This window comes from Trifolium pratense, linkage group LG7 (genome assembly GCF_020283565.1).
Source record: "Trifolium pratense cultivar HEN17-A07 linkage group LG7, ARS_RC_1.1, whole genome shotgun sequence".
Taxonomy (NCBI): domain Eukaryota; kingdom Viridiplantae; phylum Streptophyta; class Magnoliopsida; order Fabales; family Fabaceae; genus Trifolium; species Trifolium pratense.
Window position 1 is genome coordinate 17,285,898 of NC_060065.1, and position 27,056 is coordinate 17,312,953.

The 27,056-nt window shown below is 32.6% G+C and overlaps 2 protein-coding genes across 5 annotated transcripts; both read left to right on the plus strand.

Moving 5' to 3' along the window:
• The first annotated feature begins 1,246 nt into the window (after nt 1–1,246).
• Nucleotides 1,247–5,742, plus strand: LOC123894531 (protein ZINC INDUCED FACILITATOR-LIKE 1-like). Its single transcript, XM_045944552.1, has 17 exons — nt 1,247–1,555; nt 1,901–1,941; nt 2,137–2,197; nt 2,282–2,384; nt 2,588–2,690; nt 2,997–3,050; nt 3,252–3,314; nt 3,388–3,437; nt 3,636–3,711; nt 3,835–4,023; nt 4,115–4,202; nt 4,460–4,545; nt 4,639–4,746; nt 4,876–4,920; nt 5,016–5,104; nt 5,188–5,231; nt 5,357–5,742. The coding sequence occupies exons 1-17, from the start codon at nt 1,405–1,407 to the stop codon at nt 5,467–5,469; spliced, it is 1,464 nt and encodes a 487-aa protein (XP_045800508.1). The 5' UTR covers nt 1,247–1,404; the 3' UTR covers nt 5,470–5,742.
• Nucleotides 5,743–12,972: 7,230 nt separating this feature from the next.
• Nucleotides 12,973–26,670, plus strand: LOC123894528 (protein ZINC INDUCED FACILITATOR-LIKE 1-like). 4 transcript variants are annotated; one of them, XM_045944547.1, is made up of 17 exons: nt 12,973–13,203; nt 13,737–13,777; nt 16,872–16,932; nt 17,011–17,113; nt 18,619–18,721; nt 18,823–18,876; nt 19,108–19,170; nt 19,464–19,513; nt 19,711–19,786; nt 19,865–20,059; nt 20,154–20,241; nt 20,451–20,536; nt 20,632–20,739; nt 20,848–20,892; nt 25,797–25,885; nt 25,978–26,021; nt 26,358–26,670. In XM_045944547.1, the coding sequence occupies exons 1-17, from the start codon at nt 13,056–13,058 to the stop codon at nt 26,501–26,503; spliced, it is 1,500 nt and encodes a 499-aa protein (XP_045800503.1). In that variant the 5' UTR covers nt 12,973–13,055; the 3' UTR covers nt 26,504–26,670. The 4 variants fall into 4 exon arrangements, with proteins under 4 accessions (XP_045800503.1, XP_045800504.1, XP_045800505.1 ...); XM_045944549.1 differs by lacking the exon at nt 16,872–16,932 and having other exon boundaries at nt 13,035–13,203; XM_045944550.1 differs by lacking the exon at nt 13,737–13,777 and having other exon boundaries at nt 13,069–13,203.
• Nucleotides 26,671–27,056: the final 386 nt, after the last annotated feature.

Sequence of the window (27,056 nt, forward strand, 5' to 3'; positions counted from 1 at the left end):
TTTTAAATGGAACTCCGGCAAGTGTATGGTGTGAGTGGTTCCCTCGAATTAGTCGGTCCTAAGATCTGATAAAAAGAACTTAATATAGATCATTTCATTTTTTTTTTACTGTAGATCATCTTAAAGTTGTGCATTAAATTATCAAAAATTAATGTTATACTTTTTTGGTAGATAGAACAAAATGACAAGTCATTAAAAATTGACACATACAAAATGAAAAGATTACAATTTCTTAGTCATATTTTACTTATCTCGTTACCGAATTCTGGACTACTAGGACCCCTTTTCCCTAAGAACCAGAGGGTTAAAACTAAAAAAAATAATGAAAAGATCAGGATTCAAACCTCAATCATAACGACCATGCTAACAATTTACGAGTAATATTTATGTCGGTTGAGCTAAATTTTTTTAATAATGTGATATTATCATGACACATGTTAATAAGTAAGATCCAAATAATAATACGGTACCACTGTAATAGCACATGTGACTACCCACATTTTTTCTTGGCCGTCAAGGTTTAGTAGTAGTAGTACACTAGTACTTGATTTCTTTTCTTTTTTGGTCAAGTTCTTGGTTTCTTTTCAACATAAAAAAACTTCCGTTTTGGTTTTGTCAACAAATGAAAAGCTAATTGTAAAAACCAAAGAATATATCATACACCTTTAAAAAATTTCGGAACACTCTTTAAAAATCTTAAATACTAAGTAAATTTGTATAAAAGAATATAAAATTAATGCATTAGAAATTAAAATATTTATCTTTTAAGGATTACGCACTCATTATAAAAAAAAAAAAAACTCTTCTTATAAATATATATCATACACCTCATTTCAATACCCATTTTGTACGAGATTTTAAATTTTTATTCCATGAAAACAAAATTTATAACACAGAAAATTGAAGAAAATATTAAATAAAAAAATGTCATTGACCATATTAAATTAAATAGTGCAAAATTATAACAAGTTGACCATATTAATTTCATTGACCATATTGTTTTAAAAAAAAAAAATATAAATTTTTTCTATGTGAATTTTTTTTGTTAAGTAGACTATTGGTTATAAATTTACTTATTGAATATAGCAAAAAAAAAAAAAGTAATTCACTTATTGAGATTATTAAGTGGAGAAATTCGGATTCGAATTTTAGCCACTACATCACAATCTTAGCAATATCAATTGTGACTCGCCTTTGAAGAAAAAGTGTGAAAAGTGATGTTCCCCGCGAATACAATGTCACCGATGGTTGAGCTCACACATGTGAATTTTTTTTTAACACGTGACAAAATAGGCCTTGTGTTGTTCATTTTCAAGAGTTTCTCAAGTAGCTCTATAAATATTTGCTCAACCACTCTTTCTTTATATATCTTTTTCTGATTAATCTTCTACTTTATTAAGAAAAATGAGTGAGGAGCACATAAGAGAGCCATTGTTGGAGAAAAAACAATACTATAGAGATTGTCCTGGTTGTAAGGTGGAACAATCCAAAGAGCTCAATCAAGGGCTATCCATTACTAATCTTTTCATCATATGGGCAGTAGTATTATGTTCAAGTAAGCATTGTTTTTCTGACTTTTATACAAATTGCTTTTTCGAATTCTCCTTAATATGTAGCGAGTCCAATCCAATCTCAGAGGTAAGAGTATTTATCTCTCAGATGCGATTGGACTAGCCACATCGTTATAGACACAAAGAACCCAAGCTGGTGTCTAACTTGAAAACAGAACGAGTAATAAGTATTTTCAAAATTGCAACATATACTAATATTTTTCAACTGCTACACTCAGTTTGAAACCTTTTCCTAACATATCAATTCATTCATTTTCTTGATTATTTCTTGGAGAAAATCATGAAAAAGTTAGTGTGGTTTGATCTCAATTTTGTTTTGTAATGTTCAGCACTGCCTGCATCATCACTCTTTCCATTCCTTTATTTCATGGTGAGTTTATCTATCATGATTATTGATTGTTCCAATTTCAATTTTTTTTTTTAATTATATAATTATATTTATAAATTCAAAATGAATTCAAAAAGTTTATACTCTCTTCAATTTCCACATCAGTTCTTTAGTATCATTTTGTGATTTTAGTGATACACATAACATAATCCTCAATGATGCAACATTTATTTTCAGATTAGGGATTTTAAAATCGCAAAAGACGAGGCTGATATTAGTTACTATGCCGGTTATGTAGGTAAGATTGTTTTTATATTTCAATTCATTGAAGTATTTTATCAATTTATAAGTTGTTTATTGATTATGATTGAAAATGTTACAGGATCATCATTCATGCTTGGAAGAACATTGACATCTGTATTATGGGGAATGGTTTCTGATCGCTATGGTCGAAAACCTGTTATAATTTTCGGTGTTTTTACAGTGTAAGTATAATTTTGATGCTTTCTTTAAGAAATAGTAGAAAATATTTCTGATATATTTAAAAGTTCTAAGTAGAATTCAAACACATTATGCTAAATTTCATGTGCCTAATTAATGGGACGAATGCAATAATTAGAAATATACGCTATTTTCAATAGATATAATGTGTGGTTTTCTATAACCATTAATGCTTGTTTGGTTTCAGTGTGGTTTTCAACACATTATTTGGCTTAAGTACAAGTTTTTGGATGGCTGTTATCACAAGATTTCTTCTGGGATGTTTAAATGGTGCAATTGGACCAATAAAGGTACTATCACTTTTAATGTTAACTTATTAAGGCCCCGTTTGAATTGTCTTGCCTTTAAGCTTACGAAAAACAGCTTATGCAAATAAATATGTTTTGTCAAGGTAGTTTCTGAAATTTAGTTAAAAAAAAAGGTAGTTTCTAAAAAAATAGCTTATGAAGATATAACTTTCGCTACTGAGAACTTGTGAACTAACATAAAAGCTTATTTATCTTCATAAGCTAAAATTAAATCAATCCAAATAGGCCTTAAATCCCATTCAAGTTTCGATTTATGTATCTATTTTACAAAAGTCCTCTATTTAACAGGCCTATGCGGTTGAACTTTTTCGAGAAGAACACCAAGCTCTTGGCCTCTCAAGTGTAAGTATCTCCGGCTCTTCTGAACTATCAATTTTTCTAAAAATGGTCTGCAACTGCAATTGTGGCCACGGCATCAATATCTTTTATGTCCCCTCGACTGCATTACAACTACATTTTTGGCTGCATCAACTGTATTCGACTATTAATTAGTTTGTAATGTTGCATTCCATCATATTAATTGGAAATGGTATATGGTTTTAGGTCAGTGCAGCTTGGGGAACAGGTTTAATCATTGGACCAGCATTGGGAGGCTATTTGGCTCAGGTACTATTTCTTCTTAACAAATTCATGTGAAAACTCTTCATTTATTAATACTATGGGAATTTTTATGTTGCAGCCAGCAGAGAAATATCCACATATATTTCCAAAGGATTCCTTCTGGGACAAGTAAGTGAAATTTTCGTACTTTTTAATTTTCTTACATTTTCTGTTTCCACTTATAATTACAAAATAACTTATTAAAAGTAGAAAATGAAATCTTAAAATGTTTTCTGATTCAAATTTGACTCCAATCATGTATTTCTAGGTTCTACCAATTTATCTTTTGATGATATGTGGAGTTTCATTTAACAAACCATTCTGCAGGTTTCCTTATTTCTTGCCGTGCTTTATAATATCAGGAGTTTCATTTGTAGTAGTTATCGCCTGCTTCTGGATTCCGGTAAGTATCTTCGGTTTTTATGGATTTTATTTTCAACATACACTTTTATGATAATGTTTCATAAGGTAAAGTAATTTATGTATGAAATTTTTAACTCAATATAATTGTGGAAACTACATGCAGGAAACACTTCACAATCACAATAGTAGCGATGAGGCTATAGATGATGCTGAAGCCATAGAAAATGGAAGCACCGAGGTTGACAAAGAAAAGACGATACAAAATAATGAAAATCTCTTCATGAATTGGCCTTTAATGTCATCTATCATTGCTTATTGTGTCTTCTCACTTCATGATATTGCCTATCAAGAGGTTAAACTTCTAATTATTGATACTAAAGTAAGTTTCATTAAATATATGGTTTTTGGATCTTAAAAGATTCTCTTATACCTTTTATCTTTAGGTTTTCTCTTTGTGGTGTGTTAGTCCTCCAAGTCTAGGAGGTTTGAACTTCTCAACTGATGATGTTGGTAATGTTCTTGCAATTTCAGGTACATCTTTAGACCCTTTATAATTAACAGTTTGTTCATATATGATCGTAGCATCTATGAAACATTTTAGGCCGTTTGGACATAGATATTCAGACTGTGAAACTGTGAATGGCTCATTAATTCAGTTATAGTTTGTTTGGTGGTATCTACTGCTCGGATAACCATAGTAATTCTAGAAAACTCTTTAGTTTATTCTTGTGGTATATTTTTATAAAAATAAAATAATATTTATATATTTAATGTTGTGAAATATTCAGGTATAGCACTTGTGATCTACCAACTTACCCTATACCAATATATGGCAAAAGCTTGTGGAACTGTTCGCATTGCCAGAATCACAGGGGTTAGTTTCATCTGATTGTGACAATGGTTGAAATTCTTCAATTTCATATGCAGATTTTTTCATGTTCTTTTACTATGGTTGTTTCATATGCAGATATTTTCAATACCAATTTTGCAAAGTTACCCGTTCATAGCGATGTTGTCCGGCATAGCCTTATATATAGTCATTAGTATTGCTTCCATCCTCATGAATATTATCTCAGTAAGTTCATCTCTTTATGAGTAATAATGAGAGTTTAAGATAACTTATTAAATTGGATTCACTTAACTCAAAAAGGTTCCTTGTATTACAAGTTTGATTGATTGTATTCTTTTTTTTTTACGGACTCAGGTGACGATTATAACAGGTTTATTCCTTCTACAAAACCGAGCAGTGGTAAGTGTATTAATTCATTATATTGTATTTCCTCACTAACAAAGTTTGAAATTAGTTTTTGATGGAATTGTGGCATATAATTTATTTGAAAACAGGAACAACACCAAAGAGGGGCAGCTAATGGCATTTCTATGACAGCTATGTCGTTCTTCAAAGCTATTGGCCCTGCTGCAGGTGGTACAATGTGAGTGTGTTCCTCTAATTTCTTCATTTATTGAAGCTAATTCATCTTTAATTTTCTCATTTTTATGATGTTGATTAATTCAGGCTAACGTGGTCACAAAAGCGTTTGGATGCTACTTTTCTCCCGGGTATGATGCTCAACCAATTTGCTTGCACTATTTGTATTTCATAAAAACTATGTCAGATGTGTCCGAGAGAATTTGAACATAAGATCATATTATTTGATTGCTTACTATTGTGCATTTAACTGCAGGCACCCATATGGTCTTTTTCTTCCTGAATTTAGTCGAAGGACTAGGTATACTAATGATGTTCAAACCATTCCTCGGTGAAAAGAAGAAAACGCAGTTGGATCAGTTACATTGATATCAGAAAACTTTGCTCTAATTATGCAGTATAACATGGACATCATTGAGGACAATGATGGCAACTAGATGCATAATTAGCCTAGTTCTTTGTTTCTAAATTGATAGTAGCAATTAAATGTACAAAATCAAGTGAAAAGCATCACATAACAATGAATGTGATCAAGAAAGGAAAACAATATAGGGATTGTACAAAATCAAGTTAATGTGTTTTATTGCAATCATGATTCTCAAGTTGAAAGTGACTTCATTAATAAAATCTACATTTTCCTTCTGGTTTTTGCTTTCATTACCTTTATAAATTTGTTTTTACTATGTTTATGAGAAATAATCTCAAGTAGGAATATGTAGATTACAATTCTATCATGTAAGTTATAATGCATAGGAATATATAGTAGCATTACTAGTAAAAATCTTTGTGTGTTTCTTTCTCTGTCTTTTATACTTGTTTTTCGTCCAAACTGTTTTAATTTAGAAAGAAATTTTTAGAAAAAGAAAACACAATTCAAACCCCAACATTTGACGATATAGATATCTAAGCGACAAACAATTGTCAAAAGTCAATGCAGTAGATAAACACAAGCATAAAATACAATAAAACACCTCGAATGATTGTCATTATATTACAAAAAATGGAGAACATAATATCAACAAATGTCAAAAGGTGGACACAGTGCCATCAAAACAAATATTACGAGGTTATAAAAAATTACAAGGGAAGTACTTGAGCAGCTTCTTCCTCGAGGAGACCACAGGGAGCGCGAGCTAGCGAGCTAGCTGTCTTTGACCTCCATCAAAATACTCATACCTTCCGTCTTCAGCTCCACGTCAGGATTCAGACACTTGATCCGAGCCAGATCAATTTTTGAGAGCCTGGGCACAATTTTGACCCCAAATTCAAATGTGACATAATATATAAATAGTCATAAATCTAAACAAAAATACAATTTATATATTAAAACTCCTACAAAGCACAAGATGTACTTTGGAGGTAAGAAAATGCAATCACTAGTTCATCTAAACTAAATAAGTACCCACCGGAGGCCTCTCCTAGGCTAACGGCCATTGCCTCGAAGAACGAACAAAATCCTCCATTTTAGTCTTCTCTCCACCAAGGGCAGCAACGTTCTCCTTAGCAAGCTTCAACCCGCCCTCAAGGGCCATAATCCGCTCCTTCAACTTGGACACTTCAGTCGTAAGGATCACTTTCTGTTGAGTTAGATCAGCGACCTCTTGCTCCCTCTGACCAAGGGTAATCATTAGACCAGCTGACTATAGGGAGAAGTGTGAACTTCAAGCTTGGTTAATTATCCCTCAACCTCGACAACCTTCTCTCTCAACTCATCACGCTCTTTCAAATACTTACACTAGGTATCATTCAGAAACACTATGTTGGGATTTAAGAGGAGATTTTTTTAAAATTTAATCATCTTAGTGGAACAATTCCGATGAACGGATCTTAATTAAGCCATTAATCACAAATCATAAACTATAAGTCTATGTGTTTACCTCTTGAAGTGCGGAACCTTTGAAGCACATGCGATTTTTGATCACGAACAAAGCAACCTAACGATGTCTCTACTCAGTCCATAGGAACAGTTCTTTCGATCGCACTGTTAGCCGAAGCTTTAATGAAGGTCTTAGAGAGAGAAGGCGCGTTATTAGCTAAATTCAGATTATCTTTATCCTCTAAGCAAGAGTTCTATTATCAGTTATAATTATTTTGTAATTATCTAACTACTAATAAGTCTCCCTTATCATCTTATAAATAAATTACTAGTTTAACTTACCCGTGCGATGCACGGGTTAATGTTCAATGGAAAATATAAATTATTAAAATTTTATTATTTTGTGATTTTTTAATTATTTATAAAATTATTTTTTTATTTAATGCAATTTATTTAAATATAAAAAATAATACTTTTTTAGTGATTTTAAAAGGAAAGCATGGTGGAGAGTGATCTTTCACTCCCATGTTATTTTTTTTGTCAGTCGCAACTCTAACTTTTTTTATTATTTAATCATTTAAAATAATTATTGTGTTAAATTTATATATAGTTACATCGATAATTCAACTAATAAAAAATTTCCATAAAAATATTTAAAAAACAATTGGGGAAAAAGACAAATTAATTTCCTTGATTTTACGAAGTTAAATTTATGTTCGTGAACTATCATCTCAATTATTATTTACATAGGATAAATTTATATAATCATGTAAAATTCTATCAAAAGTTCGTGTAAATTAAATATTCAATCCCCGTATGTTGTAAAATAATCGTGTGAAATATTCATTCTCCGTAAATTGTCAGAAATTAGAATAAAGATCAAAAGAGGAAGAACATCGAAATTGTAAATATGATTTAATATTAATTTTATAATAATTATCTGATTAGTTAAGTCTGTGTTTGTCAAAAAAAATAATAATGATTATCTGATTGATAAATTATAGGACAAAATGATCTTGTTTCCATTTTTTTTGTAGAGTCTTGTTTCCAAACTTTAATAGTAATTAATCATATTAACAATTAATTGGGATTGGTTTAATTAAATATATTTCAAAAATTAGTGGATTAATAATTAAAATTTTTCATATTTAATGTTTCAGTTGAATCAAGACATGAATATAGACATTGTTCATATAAAATAATCTGGTCAATAAATTATTTGATTTATTCTATATTTGATTTTTTTTAAGAAATTAACAATAATGTGCATGAATATCTATTTTTTGGTGGAGCACATTAATGTAAATTAACTGACAATAAATAATTAAACAAATTCTAAATTGGAAATAACGATTTTTGCCAAATAAAGTAGATGAAGTCCAACTTTAGAATTTGATTTATAATGATAATCATCATATTGCCAAATAATTGACTTTATAAAAATTAATATAGTACATGAATTAATGCTAATTGAAAAGGTTGTGAGAAAATGACATCTCAACAAATGCTTATAGAGGACATCCGCATCATTTTGAGGAGGAATAAAAATTATATAAGAAGTGATGATCAGTGTTTTTTCTCGTGAGATCTTGAAATTGAACCCCAAACTATAAATATTGGCTAAATTACAAAATACAATCATTAAACCTAAAACTACAAATCGTTCTATATAATAGACATAATTAAATTATTGAAATCTAGCATCGAATTTCTTGTTGCATGAAAAAGTATGCTTGTAATTGTTCCATCTAAAATAACGACCATGTCCTTAGGATCATGGATCAATATGGATTTAACGCATAAAAAATCACCTGAATCACATGAAAAAAAATATTAGATCATGAGAAAAAAATATGAAAGAAAATACAGAAGAATAAAAGAAAGAATGAATGATGGGAGAAAGTTGGAAAAAATGTATCAGAAGAGTTGTTTATATTTATACTGAAATGTGGAATACAATATTAATTAACATTCCTTAATTTGTCATTTTGGTTCCTACCATGCTATATAATTAGTAACAGATTATTAAAACAATTAAATAGAAAACGTGTAATAATTAAGGCAATTGTGAGAATGGTGGTAGTGATTGATTAATAATATAAGATCAAATTAATTAAGAAGATAAGATCGAAATCAAAATCAACCAAAATTGGATATGTAAACCTTAAGGAGTTTTAACCAAACGACAGATAAACAAATGTGGTCTTAGAAGATGTCATGTAAGATTAGAAAAAAATTGGTTGATCAAGAGAATGTCATGTATGAAAGTTTCTATGAGAAAAAACTCCTAAACATATAAATAATAGATTTATTTCGTAATTATCCATAATAATTATTCCGTAGTTATGTTTTTTTGAAGCAATTATTCCGTAATTATGTAATTAATAATAAGTCTCACTTATATCTGTTGGGGTTGATTGTCAAGTCTCACATCGTCTAGTCTCTTAAGTAAAGAAGGAGGTTAAGGGTCCGTTTGGTGCACATGATAAGAGACATGATAGGATAACTGTATCATATCCTTCCGCAATCCAGTGTTTGATGATACAACAGGATATGATAAGTTAATCCTGAAGCTTATCAAATCCTGTCTCTCTAGTTATAATTCTTATATCTTGAATTTGAGCTGGGTTACCAGCAGGATAGGATAAGAAAAAAAAATTATTGATTTATTTTATAAAATATATTTTAAAATACATAAAATAAAATTAATAAAATATAAATAATAAAATAATTTATTTTTAAATATATATGTGATTTTCTCACAGGAGTAATTTTGTAATTTATATATTCTAAAAAATCAAAATTTTACTAAAATTATTAATATTTTAAAGTAAAATGATTTTTAAAAAATTGACAAATAGGAAACTGATTTATATTTTTTATTTTAAAGTAAAATGATTATTATATAAAGTTATTTGATTACTTATTTATATTTTTTATTTATAAAATTCAAAGTATTACAAAATAATTTTAAAAAAATAACAATTGTTTTACAATTGTAATTTTGTCAAATGAATATGTTATATATCTTACCATATTATTATGAGTTTAAAAACAAAATATAATAGTTATCATGATTGTTATCCTGTGTGCACCAAACACAGGATATGATAACTGAGTATAACTGTTATCCTGCTGTTATCATATCCCATCCTTATCCTGTTTTATATCCTATCCTGTCACTATGCTATCCTGCGCACCAAACAGGCCCTAAAGAATAGCTATTGAAAGTCCCGCATCGCTTAAAATTGTGAAGCAAGGAGGAAATCAAAGCTATATAATGGACCTAAGTTTTTTGTTTGTAATTACACCAGTCAGTAGCACTTTAAGCTTATATCTGACTCTTAGTTTTAATATTTTCTTTGTGAGAGTTGGGCATTGGGGTGAGAGTGAGAGAAGTCTATGTGTTGTAATAATTTTCACATAGTGATTATTCTCTAGTTGTCGGTTTAGACAATTGTTTGTGGTTTTTTCTCCGGTTTGGAGTTTCCACATTATATTCTTGTGTTTTGATTATGTTTATTTTTTTCTTTAGTGTTGTTATTTCCTAACAATATCTTATAAATAAAATTTTATTTATTTATTTATTTTTTCCAGTCGACATGAATAGAGCTCTCATATTTATTTATCTTAATAAAGAAGTCTACTTATCATTCACAAAAAAAATCTCATTCACAAAAAAAATCTACTTATCTAACTCTAATATATTTGTTCTATGCGTGTGATTCCTATAGATTCTCGTAATATTAAATCATGTATTTAATATTATAAACAACGGTCGACATCTAGCAATACATTGTTATCATTCAAGTGACGAGAATGTGTATAATTATCTCTTTGCCCTTTATATCTATATTGAACATAAGGCATAGAACGTGTCACCCTTGTATAGTTCAATATTTTATGAGTATTATCATGATGGGTCAATCCAATATAAATATCACTCCTAATATTTATATCCATGTTAGGACTTGATATCTTTTATTCATGACTCATGAGATGAGGTCATCAATCTACTAACATAATAGTCTATATGTTTTACTGTTATTCCAAATCACGGTAAAACTTGACTATTATAAGTCACAAGCTTGACTATTAAGTCTTTGTGTCTAATGAGTTCTCCAATTAAGTTACACTTAATGTTTCATTAAACAGACTAACTATTATATGGATTTTATTAGTTTGAAACAAAGATAATAAAGAAATGCCTTATGATATAATATATTTAATATATTGGGGTTTTCTATCATGTGCAAATTTGTCCATGTTAAGAAGTTCAAGATAATAAATTTGTATTAAAACTTGTGCATTTTATATTAAATGTATAACTTTTTAATAAATAATTATTGTCTTTTAATAAAAATTTGCTATTTTTGATTTCTTTAACATGTACAATATTACACATAACCCTTAATATATAAATTAAAGTCATGATACAAAAAAACATTAAATCAAAATAGATTACTTTTTAGGGCTTACTCCAAGAATATATACATATAGAAAGCTAATAGAATCATAAAAAATTAATAGAACACATAGGTAACAGTCACTTACCACATGAACCATATAGATACACATCACTAGTACCTCATCATATCTTAGTTTGTTAATCTATATAAAATCTAATACAACCATTTCATCTGGATCTCACCTCTCCGTAAAACAAAATATCTCACCGTTGGACAATGTCTCATCATTGGACACAATACCCCATTATTGGGTATAGTAGTAGTACTCCGTAAAATTTTATGTTCAGTACCCCATTATTGCAAATTATTCCGAACATGCCACATATTTAACAAACGGTCGTCCCATATTTATGATTAGGCCATGCCACCAATGCATGTATGAATGTCTTCACTCGAGTATTATTAGAAATGATCTTGTTAACCCACTTGGGTTGGTGCATTGTTATTGGCTTGGGACCTGGGAGTGTGCTCCTCTTGAGGTCTGAGGTTCGATTCTCTCTGGCGACAATTTGGATGGACTAATTTAGTTTCTTCAAAAAAAAATGATCTTGTTCTAACTCCGATTTAAAGACAAGATCACCTCAATGATAAACTCAATCACTCAAATCAAAGAGACAAATTAAATCAACGGCTAACAAGAAGCGCATAACTCATGCTTCACAACAATTTCATAATATCATTTATGCACACCAAGATCACATATAAGCATCATTTATAAACATGACAAACAATCAGTGGAGACCCTCTTAAGCAAAAATAACTCCTAAATTTTTCAGTAGAGGACCCTCCTACGTCTATACTAAATTATGGTGATGGACTTAGATATTGACTCTTATGGTTTGATTTTTTTTTCTTTAGCTCTATTTTTTCTTCTGGCCAAGCTCTCTCTATTTTTACAACGTGATTTTCTCCTGTTTATTTCTTAGTGTAGAATGAGAAGTTTGCCAAACAAAATGAAAGAGAGAACCGATAGTTATTAGTAGGTAATCATCCACTAATTTTTCTAAAAAATAAATGGAATTATAGTTGAGTGGAATGTGATCGTGTAACAAGGAAATGAAGTAGCACTCATATTTTTATTATAAATATAATATCTTGTTGCTACTTTATTGGAAGAGGTTGATTGGCTAAGCCTTTCTAATATTAATTTTATATTTTTGTCGTTAACGAAGTACTAAAGTTGGTTAACGGCACGACTCATTTTTTGTGTTATAAAAATAAATCTCTATATTTTTTTTGTTGACAGATAAATCACTACATTAGACGTATGATTTACGGTGTGTTTCAAAAAATTAGAGGTATTTAGTAACAAGTTTTTTTTACTAGTTTATAGTTTTTTTTCATATGTTATTTCAAGTAGCATTTGAGCTTATTTTTTTCATATATATATATAAAAGTTAGGGTTCGAATTCGAATTTCTCCACTTAATCATCTCGAGATGTTAAAATATATATAATACGATATTCCTATAAATTAAGTTATACGTGGGAATACTGCTATGTGAAATTTTAACATGTGACAAATAGGCCTCGTGTTGTTCATTTTCAAGAGTTTCTCAAGGAGCTCTATAAATATTTGCTCAACAACTCATTTTTCACTTGGTGTGGAATAAAAAAGAACCAAGTGATATATCTTTTTCTTATTAATCTTCTTCTTTATATAGAAACAACATGAGTGAGGAGCATATGAGAGAGCCATCGGAGGAAAAAAAATACTATAAAGATTGTCCTGGTTGTAAGGTGGAACAATCAAAAGAGCTCAATCAAGGGCTATCCATTACTAATCTTTTCATCATATGGGCGGTAGTATTATGTTCAAGTAAGCATTGTTTTTCTGACTTTTATACAAATTGCTTTTTCGAATTCTCCTTAATATGTAGCGAGTCCAATCCAATCTCAGAGGTAAGAGTATTATCTCTCATATGCGATTGGACTAGCCACATCGTTATAGACACAAAGAACCCAAGCTGGTGTCTAACTTCAAAACAGAACGAGTAATAAGTATTTTCAAAATTGCAACATATACTAATATTTTTCAACTGCTACACTCAGTTTGGAACATTTTCCTAACATATCAATTCATTCATTTTCTTGAATATTAATTTCTTTGAGAAAATCGTGAAAACGTTTCTGTTGACTTATTGGAGAATTTCTCAACATTTTCATCTTCCTGTATCTAGGCAAAAGTTTGTCAAGGGAAAATGTTGGGTGTGTATGTAACTTAATAATATGTTGTAACTAAAACAAAAAATACCTTAAACTTTTGCTAATTGTAAGAAATGAAGAGATTTTTTATATATGATAATAATTAACTACTTTGTCTTTCTCTGATCTCTATTTGTTTTATAATAGCACTGCCTGCATCATCACTCTTTCCATTCCTTTATTTCATGGTGAGTTTATCCATCATGATTATTGAGTGTTCCAATTTCAATTTGTTGTAAGAAACACACCAATAACAAACTTATGCGTGGAGTAAATTGAATTAAATAAGTAGGAACCGAAATTAATCACAAACAAAAGATAAAGAATATGGTAAAATTGTTTATCCCGGTCGGTCTTAAATTGACCTACTCGAGAGGGGAAGAGCAGCTCTCTGTTCCACTATCAGTAGAGTACTTGTTTACAAATGATCCAATTGAGTTACAATAATTAGCTTCAAAATCTAACTCTACTCAATTCTCGAATCTCTTCCCGTGGCCAAGAGACTCAATATAATTCTGTGTTTAACCAAGGTGAATTCTTCCCAACCTCTAGACTCTAGAGTTGTTGCCAAGAGTATTCTCTTTGAACCCTGGTCTTTGTCTTGGCTGCAAATCCTATTTTCCACCCTTAAAAGAACAAAAAACACAGCCCATGCATATATATATATATATAGTCTCGTGCGCCCGCGCCTAGGGCGAAAACCTACCCCTCACGCGAAAAAAACCAAAGGCGTGGTCCTTTCCTTGGGCGGTCTTTCACCTGGTGCAAAAAATACCTGCGCCCCAGGCAAAAAAGACAGAAAACATGGTTCTACAAGATTTGAAGGCAATCCCAACAATTCTCCACCTTGCCTTTAAATCGATGGTGATGTCAACTTCCCATCAACCACCATGTTGCTCTCTCCAACCTCCGTCTACTCTTCAACGAAGTTAATCAAGTCCAAGCAATGCTTGAACTTTACTCTAGGTAGTGATTTGGTGAACATGTCTGCCAAATTCTCCACTGATGCCACTTTCTCGACCACGATTTTTTTGTCTCAATCATGTCTCAAACAAAGTGAAAACGGATGTCAATGTGCTTTATCCTCTCATGATACACCTGGTGATTTGCCAAATGAATGGCACTCTGATTGTCACAATATATCTTCACACACCCTTGACAAATACACATATCCAATCATACCCTTCAACCATATGGCTTCCTTGACCCCTTCAATAAGAGCTATGTATTCTGCTTAAGATGTTGAAAGGGCTACAACTGATTGTTGGTTTAGCCTTCCTTGACCCATTTCTAGTGTTTATGTTACCTGCGTAGTCCGCATCCACATACCCCTCAAAAGTATCCCTTCCTGGATCAGTTCTCTTATACTTCAAACCTTCAAGAAACCATTCAAATATATACCTCATAACCCACTTCAAAGTTTTCCAGTGAACTTGGCCCGAATTTTCCACAAACTGACGTACCACACTTATTGCATAGGATAAATCTAGTATACTACAAACCATGCCACACATGATGCTTCCAAGCTACTTGCAGAGAGAGTACTTTTCCATCTTCTTTCTCTCTTCCTCGGATTGAGGACGTTGTTTTATTGACAACTTTGAACGATGGCCAATGGGTGTGTTTACTACCTTAGAATCTATCATTCCAAACCGCTCCACCACTTCCTCAAGTAACCTTGCTGAGATAAGAAAAATTCACCTTTACTCCGGTCTCTCAAGATATCCATACCAAGAATCTTTTTTGCATTACCGAGATCCTTCATCTTGAGCTTTTGGATCTCTTGCTCGTTAGAACTTGCTATAAGAATATCATCTACATAAAGAATGAGGTAGAGAATGACTTTCTCATTCCTCTACATCATGTATCAACTATCATAGTTGCTCCTCTCAAATCCAGTCTTCAATAGGAACTCATCAAACCGACAATACCACTACCTTGAACTTTGCTTCAACTCATACATAGATTTCTTCAACAGATATACTTTTGTCTTATACAAAATCTTCAAGTTGTTGTATATAGATAGTTTATTTCATCACGTAAGAATGTGGTCTTCACATCCATCTGTTCTAACTCAAGATCATACATGTTAACAATAGCCATGAACAATGTTTAACCACCGGTGAGAAGATTTCGTTGTAATCAATCCCCTCTGTTGGGTTTTTGTATGTTGGCTACATTTTGCAAAAACATCCTTTAGCCAAGTGTTGAGACATATGTGCCTACACCAAGTGTTGTGACAAATGTGGGTACACTTTGGAACAACACCTGTCTGTATGTCTGTGCGCGCCAGCTAGCGGGTTTTTATTTTCTACTCAATCTTTCGAAGATTTGATTGAAGAATTGTTTCAAGGTTTCTTACAGAGGAAGGCGCAAGTGTTTAATGTGTTTCAGGAGGCAGCCAAACCCTAGTTATATTTTCTAAAGGAATTATATTTTTGGAAAATATATTTTTGCGTTTCAAAAATAGAACTATTATTTTCAGAAATATATCAGTTGCTGCCACAATTCTAGAAGCCCTAATTTTGTCTTGAAGCCCAAGTCGTTCTACTACTATAAATACGAAGGCAAGCATATGGTTTCAAGCATCTAAAATCGTGTTCTTACAAAGCGTGTGTTTTAGGGATTTTAGAGTGTTAATTGTGAGCCTTTCTTGTATCTCATTGATGCAAGCTTAGGATCTGTGTTTATTGAGTTGTAAGTGTGAACTTCTCCTAAGCTTTGAAGTACGGAGATTGTTCTATTGTGTTGTGTGATTTGCTCGCAAGCTTTTAAGCAAGAGTGAATCTTAGTTTTCATAGGAGTGTGTCTCCACCTTTTGTAATCGTTGAAGTTGATAACAACGCTGAGTGTGTTGTTAAGGTGGGAATTGGGACGGGGTCTCATATCTAGGAGTTCCTAGGTAGAAGTGTCATTGGGTAGTGATTAAGTGAGAAGTTGTAAACAAGTGAGTTTAACTTCGAACTAATACTGCTGATAGTGGACTTCATTCCTGGATTGGTATCCCCCAAAGTAGGCTGTTAGGCTGAACTGGGTTAACAACTCTTGTGTGTCATTTACTTTATTGTCTTTATTGCTTTATGTTCTATGCTCTGTTTATCGACAAGTGTTGGTGCACCTTTAGCAACACCTGTCTACTACAGACAAGTGTTGATATACCTTGATCAACATCTGTCCACTGTGTGCCAGAAATTTCACCCTCCAACAAAACTAATTAATTCAAAATAAAATATTTGGTTTGTGTTGGATCACCTTATACTGATGTACAATATTTATTTTCAGATTAGGGATTTTAAAATTGCAAAAGCTGAAGCTGATATTAGTTACTATGCCGGTTATGTAGGTTAGATTGCAAAATCCATTTATTGAAGTATTTTATCAGTTACAAGTTGTTTTTTGATGATGATTGAAAATGTTGCAGGATCATCATTCATGGTTGGAAGAACATTGACATCTCTATTATGGGGAATGATTTCTGATCGCTATGGTCGAAAACCTGTTATAATTTTCAGTGTTTTTGCAGTGTACGTATATCTATTGAAGAGTTTTTATGCTTTCTTTAAGATATATATAGCAGAAAATATTTCTCATATATTTCAAAGTTCTAAATTGAATGAATACAAACCCTACTTCATTTAAATTAGAGTGGTCCAAAAGTATCCATATTAAAAGGTCCCTTTTCATATCTCTCTTTAGTAAAGTACAAATATTATATTTATAGTTTTACTCTCGGTCTTCCTATTTTTAGACCAAGCTCCATATTATATTTATAGTTTTACTCTTGGTCTTCCTATGAAATTTATTATTGGTCCACAAAAAAATAGAAGGAAAGTACAAATATTATAGGGTGCAAAATTCAAAGAATTACAAAATAGGAGGGTTAAAATACCGGATTTTAAAATAGAGAGGGTAAAATTCCGATTCAATGAAAATAGGGGGGCATTGCCCTCTTTCTTCACATAAAAAAAATGCATTTAAGCCATATATATAACTAAATTAACATTCTGAAGTATATTTCGAAATTTTTTACTTGGAATCAATCATATAAAAGAGAGTCATTTATGCTTATCATAGTTCGCCTCTTCATATTAGAATTAAACATGTTATCTGAAAAAATTCGTGTATTAGATAAAATTCGTGTATTAGATTTCGAAAGCTACTCAGGGCTTCGAATTATGTATGTTTTTCCGAATAAAGACAAGCTTCGAGCGACACAACAAAAGCTTCGAGTCATATATCACAAGCAAATTTAAGAAGATTGGACAAACGAATCAGAAGAGGTGTTCCCATCGAAATTCAAAATTCAAATTCAAAGTCTAAGCGGGAACGGTTTCTCGACGTGGCCTCAAACGTGGGGAAATAGAGATCGTGGAACCCGGCCACTAAAGAGCAGTCATAGAAGATATTTCTCAAACTCTATAAATAGAGGAATCTTAGACTATTTTAGGGAGTTCATTTCCGAGAGAGAAATACACTACCTAAAACAGAAATACATCTGCACGCTGACACACACAAAAAACAGCACAAGGATACACTTGTTGACACAGACTGTAAATTCTCGATTAACGTGTGAACTCAATTTATAATTCCAGCAATTTTCCTTTTACTTGCAGTTTAGTTTTAGATTCAAGTTCTTGAGCGCAATATATTCTATACGCAATTCGAACCGATTGTAAACCTGTTAAATTAGAGCCCACTCAGGATGTAATCCAAGTCCTAGATTGCCCGTCAGAATCATTGGGTTATCATTGGGTTGGAGTGCAAAAATACAACTTAGTATTAATACACCACTCTCAACAGAAACCCTATTTTAAAATTAACTTGACTAGTTAATTCTTATCACTAATTCAATAATATGGGGGTGCGATGGGAAGCTCAACTGGTTAAGTTAGTTGAGCTAAGAGTTAAGGAGCTTGAAGTTCAAAGTTCAAGTCCTGGCAAAGGAGAAAAAACTAACATAATATTATAATACTAACAACTAACATTACTTATAAAAAAAACTAATTCAATAATACTGGCTTGATTTCAGTGTTGTATTCAACACATTATTTGGCTTAAGTACAAGTTTTTGGATGGCTGTTATCACAAGATTTCTTCTGGGATGTTTAAATGGCACAATTGGACCAATAAAGGTACTATCATTTTTCAATGTTGACACATAACTTATTAAGGGTCTGTTCTCATTCAAATTTCGATTTATCTATGTATTTGACAAAAGTCCTCTATTTAACAGGCTTATGCTACTGAAATTTTTCGAGAAGAACACCAAGCTCTTGGACTCTCTACTGTAAGTATCTCCGCCTGTTTATATACTATCGATGTTTTAAAAAAGGTCTGCAACTGCAATTGTGGTAACGGCGTCAATATATCCTTTATGCCCCCGCGATGGCAACTGCAATTCAAAACCTTATCCACTATTAATATTGCATTCCATCATTGTAATTGAACATGATATATGGTTCAGATTTCTTTATACCACATTTCCATCTTAGTAATTCGAAGTGTGATATGATTTCAGGTTAGTGCAGCTTGGGGAACAGGTTTAATCATTGGACCAGCATTGGGAGGCTATTTGGCTCAAGTACTATTTCTTCTCTACATGTGTATGCTGATTTTGGAACAAATTCATGTGAAAATTTGTCACTTGTTCTTTTTCTAATACTTGTTATTATTGATGAAAAATGAGAAAATTACAATGAAGAGTTTTTGTGTTAATATACAAGTGAAGAAGCTAACTAACTGATGACGTGGCATAACTAACTTGCCAACTAGGGAAAACTACTCTACATTCTCTTCATAGTCCTTATCATGGTCGTTAACTTGTGATTCAAGCAACTGTGTTTCTCTAATACTTTGGAAATTTTCATCTTGCAGCCAGCAGAGAAATATCCACATATATTTCCAAAGGGTTCCTTCCTGGACAAGTAAGTGATAGGTCTGTTTGGATTAGAAAACTCTTTCGATTTCATTTTCTGTTTTCACTTTTGATTACAAAACTGACACCTGGTTTTCATTTTGGTTCCTCTCTTTCAAATTAAGTATTCAAATTTGACTCTTATCATGTGTTTCTACCAATTTATCTTTTGATGATATGTGGATTTCCTATTAACAAATTCTGCAGGTTTCCTTATTTCTTGCCGTGCTTTGTAATATCAGGAGTTTCATTTGTAGTACTTATTGCCTGCTTGTGGATTCCGGTAAGTAGTTATTTTCAAAACTTTTATGATATCGATTCATATGGTAAGTTAATTTATGTATGATTTTCTAATATGCAGGAAACACTTCACAATCACAATGGTTGCAATGTTGATGAGTCTATAGATGATGCTGTAGCTATAGAAAATGGAATCAACGAGGTTGATAAAGAAAAGACGGTACAAAAAAATGAAAATCTCTTCATGAATTGGCCATTAATGTCATCTATCATTGTTTATTGTGTCTTCTCACTTCATGAGATTGCATATCAAGAGGTAATTAAATTTCTAATTATTGATACTAAAATAAGTTTCATTAAATATAGGCTTTTAGACACTAAAAGATTCTCTTACATGTTGTTATCTTTAGGTTTTCTCTTTGTGGTGTGTTAGTCCTCAGAGTCTAGGAGGTTTGAACTTCTCAACTAATGATGTTGGAAATGTTCTTACAATTTCAGGTGCATCTTTAGACTCTTTTAATAGTTTGTGCATATATGATTGGATAACTGTGTAAAAACATTTTAGACCGTTCGTACATAGTCATATTCAGACTGTGAAACTGAGAATCGTTCATTAAATCATTTATAGTTTGTTTGATGGTATCTACTACTCGGATAACCGTAGTTATTCTAGGAAACTCTTTAGTTTATTCTTTTGATATATTCAGGTGTAGCACTTGTGATCTACCAACTGAGCCTATACCAATATATGGAAAAAGCTTGTGGACCTGTTGGCCTTGCCCAAATTGCAGGGGTTAGTTTCAACTGATTGTGACAATGGTTGAAATTCTGCAATTTCATTATGCACATTATTTTCATGTTATTTTACTATGGTTGTTTCATATGCAGATATTTTCAATACCAATTTTGCAAAGTTACCCGTTCATAGCGATGTTGTCCGGCATAGCCTTATACATAGTCATTAATATTGCTTCCATTCTAAAGAATATTATCTCAGTAAGTTTGTCTCTTTATTTGTTTAACCATGTATGAGTAATAATTCATTTTCAAGAGTTTAACATAAATTACACATTTGATTGATTCTATTCATTTTTACGGACTTAGGTGATAACTATAACAAGTTTATTTCTTATACAAAACCGAGCAGTGGTAAGTGTACTAATTCATTAAATTGTGTTTCCTCATGTTAAGTGATAATTATGATCAGCACATTGTAAATAGCAAGCTAACTCAAGATGATCATGACTAACTTGTTGAACAAGTTATTGTATATAGCTAGTGTAGCTTAGCTTAGCATAGATCTTATGTACTTGTATATATATAGATCATTAGCTGCAGTTTGTAATTCAATTCATTCAATTCATAATGAAAGCATTCTCTCTTTCAATTCTCTCTTTTCATTAGATTGTAACATGGTATCATCCGCTTTAAAGATCCACCGTAACCGTTTTCTCTCTCCACCGTAACCGTTTTTGCTTCCGCCGTAACTAACTCTTCTTCTTCGTTTCTCCTTCATTTCCAATGGTTCGTCCTCCACCGGATCCGGTTCTTGATAACTCTTCTCCTTACTATGTTCATCCCGGCGATGGACCTTCCTCCGTGGTTGTTACTCCTCTTCTCACCGGTTCTAACTACCACTCTTGGTCACGTTCTATGAAGCGTGCTCTCGGTGCGAAGATGAAGCTTGATTTCATCACCGGAGCTCTTCCAATGCCGGACGATGACTTTGATCCTGCGTATCGTGCTTGGCACCGTTGTAATCAGTTGATTTCTTCTTGGATTTTGAACTCAATTTCTCCTTCAATTGCTCAATCCGTGGTGTTCATGGAGAACGCCATTGATATATGGAACGATCTTCGTGAACGATTCTCACAAGGTGATTTGATTCGTATCTCTGAACTTCAACAGGAAATCTATGCTTTGAAACAAGATAACCGTTCCGTAACTGAATTTTTCTCCGATCTCAAGACTCTTTGGGAAGAATTGGAGTTGTATCTTCCAATTCCTTCTTGCACATGTCGCCAGCGCTGTGCTTGCGAAGCTATGCGTTCTGCGCGCAGAAACCATCTCTTGCTTCATACCGTTCGGTTTTTGACTGGTTTGAATGAGAATTTTTCTACTGTTAGATCACAGATCTTGATCATGGAGCCTCTCCCTCCAATTAACAAAGTTTTTTCTCTGGTAATCCAGCACGAACGTCAAGGTAATGTTGCAAAATCTGCGAAATCTTCTTCTAGTTCCAAGCCTTCTACACGTAATTGCTCTTATTGTGGCAAGGACAATCATGTGGTTGAAAATTGTTTCAAGAAGAATGGTGTACCACCACATATGAAGAAGTTTTCATCTGCTCATAATGTTGCAGCTGAGGGAGGTAGTGTTGATTCTAATGTTGCTTCTACTCCTCCATCACTCTCTCAAGATCAGTATGATAAGCTAATGACTCTCCTTCAGAATTCTACTCTTGCATCCAATGCTGCTAATGCAAGCTCCAATCAGGTTGGTTCTTCCAATATCACTGATCATTCATCAGTGATTCACAAAGGTATTCACATCTCTTCTCATAATGCATGTGTTCTTAGTACTTGGATCATTGATTCTGGTGCTAGTCACCACATATGCAACTCATTATCTTGGTTTCAATCATATATTGAGATCAATCCTATACACATTAAATTGCCTAATGGAAACTTTGCTATTGCAAAGTACTCTGGTGTTGTTAATTTTTCTTCAAATTTAGTCATTCTTGATGTTTTGTATGTGCCTGATTTTTCAATCAATTTACTTGCTGTGTCAAAACTATGTAGTTCATCTAATTACATTGTTAATTTTACTGGTTCACAATGTGTCATTCAGGACAAGAAGTGCTTGAAGATGATTGGTTCTGGTGATGAGCATGAAGGCCTGTATCACCTTAAGCTCACAGATAGATTGGCTCATGTGGCTTCCATTGATGGTTCTAACCATGCCACCATTCCCAAAACTGCTTTATGGCATTTTAGATTAGGGCACCCCTCCCATCATAGACTTGTTAGCTTGAAAAATAAGTTCCCTTATGTAATTGCAGATCATAAAGGAATATGTGACATTTGTCACCTTGCTAGGTTTAAGAAATTGCCTTATGGTAATAGTTTTAATAAAGCAGTTACTGCTTATGATGTAATTCATTTTGACATTTGGGGCCCTATATCAATAAAATCTATTCATGGTCATTCATATTTCTTAACTGCTGTTGATGATTATAGCAGATTTACATGGATTATCTTAATGAAATCTAAAGCTGAAACTAGAAATCATGTAGTCAATTTGCTGAAAATGATACAAACTCAGTATAATCATCAAGTTAAAATTGTTAGGTCTGATAATGGACCTGAGTTTTTAATGCATGATTTCTACTCTTCCAATGGCATTATACATCAAACAAGTTGTGTAGAATCTCCACAACAAAATGGTAGAGTGGAGAGGAAACATCAACATCTTTTAAACATTGGTCGAGCCCTTTTATACCAGTCAAATTTGCCTAAAACTTTTTGGTCTTATGCTGTTTTACATGCCACATACATTATCAATAGAATTCCTACACCTGTACTTGAAAATAAATCACCATTTGAAATGATATATCAGTCTCTACCTGACTTAAATGATTTGAAAGTTTTTGGTTCTCTTGCATATGCATCAACTTTATCTGTTAATAGAACAAAACTATCACCAAGAGGTAGAAAATGTGTTTTCTTAGGCTACAAGCAAGGTGTCAAAGGCACCATTCTTTTTTATCTTGAATCTAAAGACATTTTCATCTCAAGAAATGTTAAACATTTTGACCATATTTTGCCTTACACCACTAATACCTCAAAAATTCATTGGCATTATCATTCAACCCTTGACTGTGACTCACTCACTCCATCACCAGATAACACAACCCAATACTTTGACACTTCTACCATCACACCACCAGAAAACTCACCTTCCCCTTCTAACACTCCTAACCAACAACATAATTTACCTCACACTTCACCAATTACTACACCATTGGTTAGGCCTGACAGGATAAAGCATAAACCTTCCTATCTGTCTGATTATGTGTGCAGCTCTTCTGACTCATCCACACAACCATCATCTCCAGGTATTCTCTATCCTATCTCCTCATTTCATTCTTTAGATCATTTATCTTCTTCACATAGTGTCTACACAATGTCTCTCACACAACACACAGAACCTAAGACCTATCATGAGGCTTGCAAATCAGATCATTGGATACAGGCCATGAATTCTGAACTTGAGGCATTGGCTCGTACTGGTACTTGGAAGATTGTGGATTTACCACCTAATGTTAAGCCAATTGGTAACAAGTGGGTTTACAAAATTAAGCATAAGTCTGATGGTACAATAGAGAGATACAAAGCCAGACTTGTGGCTAAAGGCTACAATCAGATTGAAGGCCTTGATTTCTTTGACACTTTTTCACCTGTTGCCAAACTCACTACAGTTAGAATGCTTCTTGCCATTGCATCTATTAAAGGGTGGTTTTTACATCAGCTGGATGTTAATAATGCCTTCTTACATGGAGACTTACAAGAGAATGTCTACATGAAAATACCTGATGGTGTTTAGTGCACTAAGCCCAACCAAGTCTGTAAGCTGCTCAAGAGTTTATATGGTTTGAAACAAGCCAGCAGAAAGTGGTATGAGAAGCTTACATCTTTGTTAGTCAGGGAGGGATATAAACAGTCCACTTCTGATTATTCATTATTCACACTCAATCAACAAAACAATTTCACTGCATTACTTATATATGTTGATGATGTGATATTGGCTGGTACTGATATGCAAGAAATAAATAGAATTAAAACTATTTTAGATCATAACTTCAAAATCAAGGATTTGGGAGTTGTGAAGTACTTTCTTGGGTTAGAAGTTGCTCATTCTAAAGAAGGCATTAGCATTTCTCAGAGGAAATATTGTCTTGACTTGCTCAATGACTCAGGTTTACTTGGCTCAAAACCTGCATCTACACCTCCTGATCCCTCTATCAAGTTACATCAAGACAATGGGAAACCATTTGAAGACATAAGTTTGTACAGGAGACTTGTAGGGAAACTGCTATATCTCACCAACACTAGGCCTGATATAACATATGCAACACAACAACTGAGTCAATTTCTGCATAATCCAACTGTGACACATTATAAGGCAGCTTGCAGAGTGATTAGATACCTCAAGCACAACCCTGGCAGAGGTCTTTTATTTCCCAGAAATGCTGATCTACAGCTGCTTGGATATTCAGATGCAGACTGGGCAGGATGCATAGATACAAGAAGGTCCACCACTGGATATTGTTTCTTCTTAGGTACATCACTGATATCGTGGAAGGCAAAGAAACAAACTACCATATCCAAATCATCATATGAGGCAGAATATAGAGCCTTATCTTCAGCAACATGTGAGTTAACTTGGCTTTTGTACTTGCTGAAGGATCTACATGTTGAAAGTTCTAAGCAGCCAGTAATATTTTGTGATAATCAAAGTGCCTTGCATATAGCGTCCAATCCAGTCTTTCATGAAAGGACTAAACATATAGAAATAGATTGTCACCTTGTGAGGGAAAAGGTTCAAGAAGGGTTAATGCGCCTATTGCCAATTTCAACACAGGATCAGCTTGCAGATTTCCTAACAAAGGCACTACCTACTCCAAAGTTCAACAATTTTATATCCAAGCTTGGATTGCTTGATATATACCAAGCATCAGCTTGTGGGAGGCTGTTAAGTGATAATTATGATCAGCACATTGTAAATAGCAAGCTAACTCAAGATGATCATGACTAACTTGTTGAACAAGTTATTGTATATAGCTAGTGTAGCTTAGCTTAGCATAGATCTTATGTACTTGTATATATATAGATCATTAGCTGCAGTTTGTAATTCAATTCATTCAATTCATAATGAAAGCATTCTCTCTTTCAATTCTCTCTTTTCATTAGATTGTAACACCTCACTAACAAAGTTTGGTATTGTTTTTGATGGAATTAAGGCATATAATTGATTTGAAATTAAAACAGGAACAACACCAAAGAGGAGCAGCTAATGGAATTTGCATGACAGCTATCTCTCTGTTCAAAGCTATTGGCCCTGCTTCTGGTGGTACAATGTGAGTCTGAATCTAAGCTATGATCCACATGCATTTTCATTTTACAGTTATAATTATATTAAAATTTATTGATATGATCTTGGTAAACACAGATTAACTTGGTCGCAAAAGCGTCTGGATGCTACTTTTCTCCCAGGTATGATGCTTAACTGATTTGTATTTCGTACACAATGTGTCCGAGAATTTGAACACGTTTCCTTAAGATTACACTAACACTATGAGTAAGTGTTTGTCTTATAATCACTTATAAACTATTTCTGAAATATATATAGTAGTAGTAACTAGTTATCTATGGGAGCTTGTAGAAATAAGCTGTCTTTAACACTTAGATAACGACTTATGCATAAGATAAACCTAAATAAACTGTAAAAGTAAGTTCTTCCAAACACATATATAGTAAAAGGTTTATGTGCTTTTCCTGGCTAGATAAATTATTTGGTAGCTTACTATTGTGCATTATATTTAACTCCAGGAACCCACATGGTCTTTTTCTTCCTAAATTTAGTTGAAGGATTAGGTATACTTATGATGTTCAAACCATTCCTGGGAAAAAAGAAGAAAGCACAGTCAGATCAGTTGCACAGGGTCATTATTGAGGACAATAATAGTAGCAATTAAATGTACAAAATCAAGTGAAAAGCATCACATAACAATGAATGTGATGAAAAAAGGAAAACAATATATAGAGGGATTCTACATAATCAAGTTAATGCGTTTCTCTTATTGCAATCATGATTCTCATGTTGAAAGTGACAATTCACTAATAAAATCTACATTTTCCTTCTGCTTTTTGCTTTCATTATAAATTTGTTTTAACTTTTAACTGTTTATGAGAAATGAATCTCAAGTAGGAATATGTAGATTACAGTTATATCATGTAAGTTATCATGCAAAGGAATACATAGCATCACTTACATTATTATATCACTAGTGGCTCGTGCCCGTCTGTATAATCCGATTTGATATAAACAAAAACGTGTCAAAAAACGTTAATGGTTTGATGATGGGAGGGATCAAATTACACCGGTGTAACATTTGACGCTCAATAACGCTTCAACGAATACAAATTTTACAAAATCCACCGTTGGATTGAAAGTTTATATCATATAGATCATTCATGTTCCTATAAAAAACTAAAATCATTTGATATGTTATTGAGATTGATCAAGCT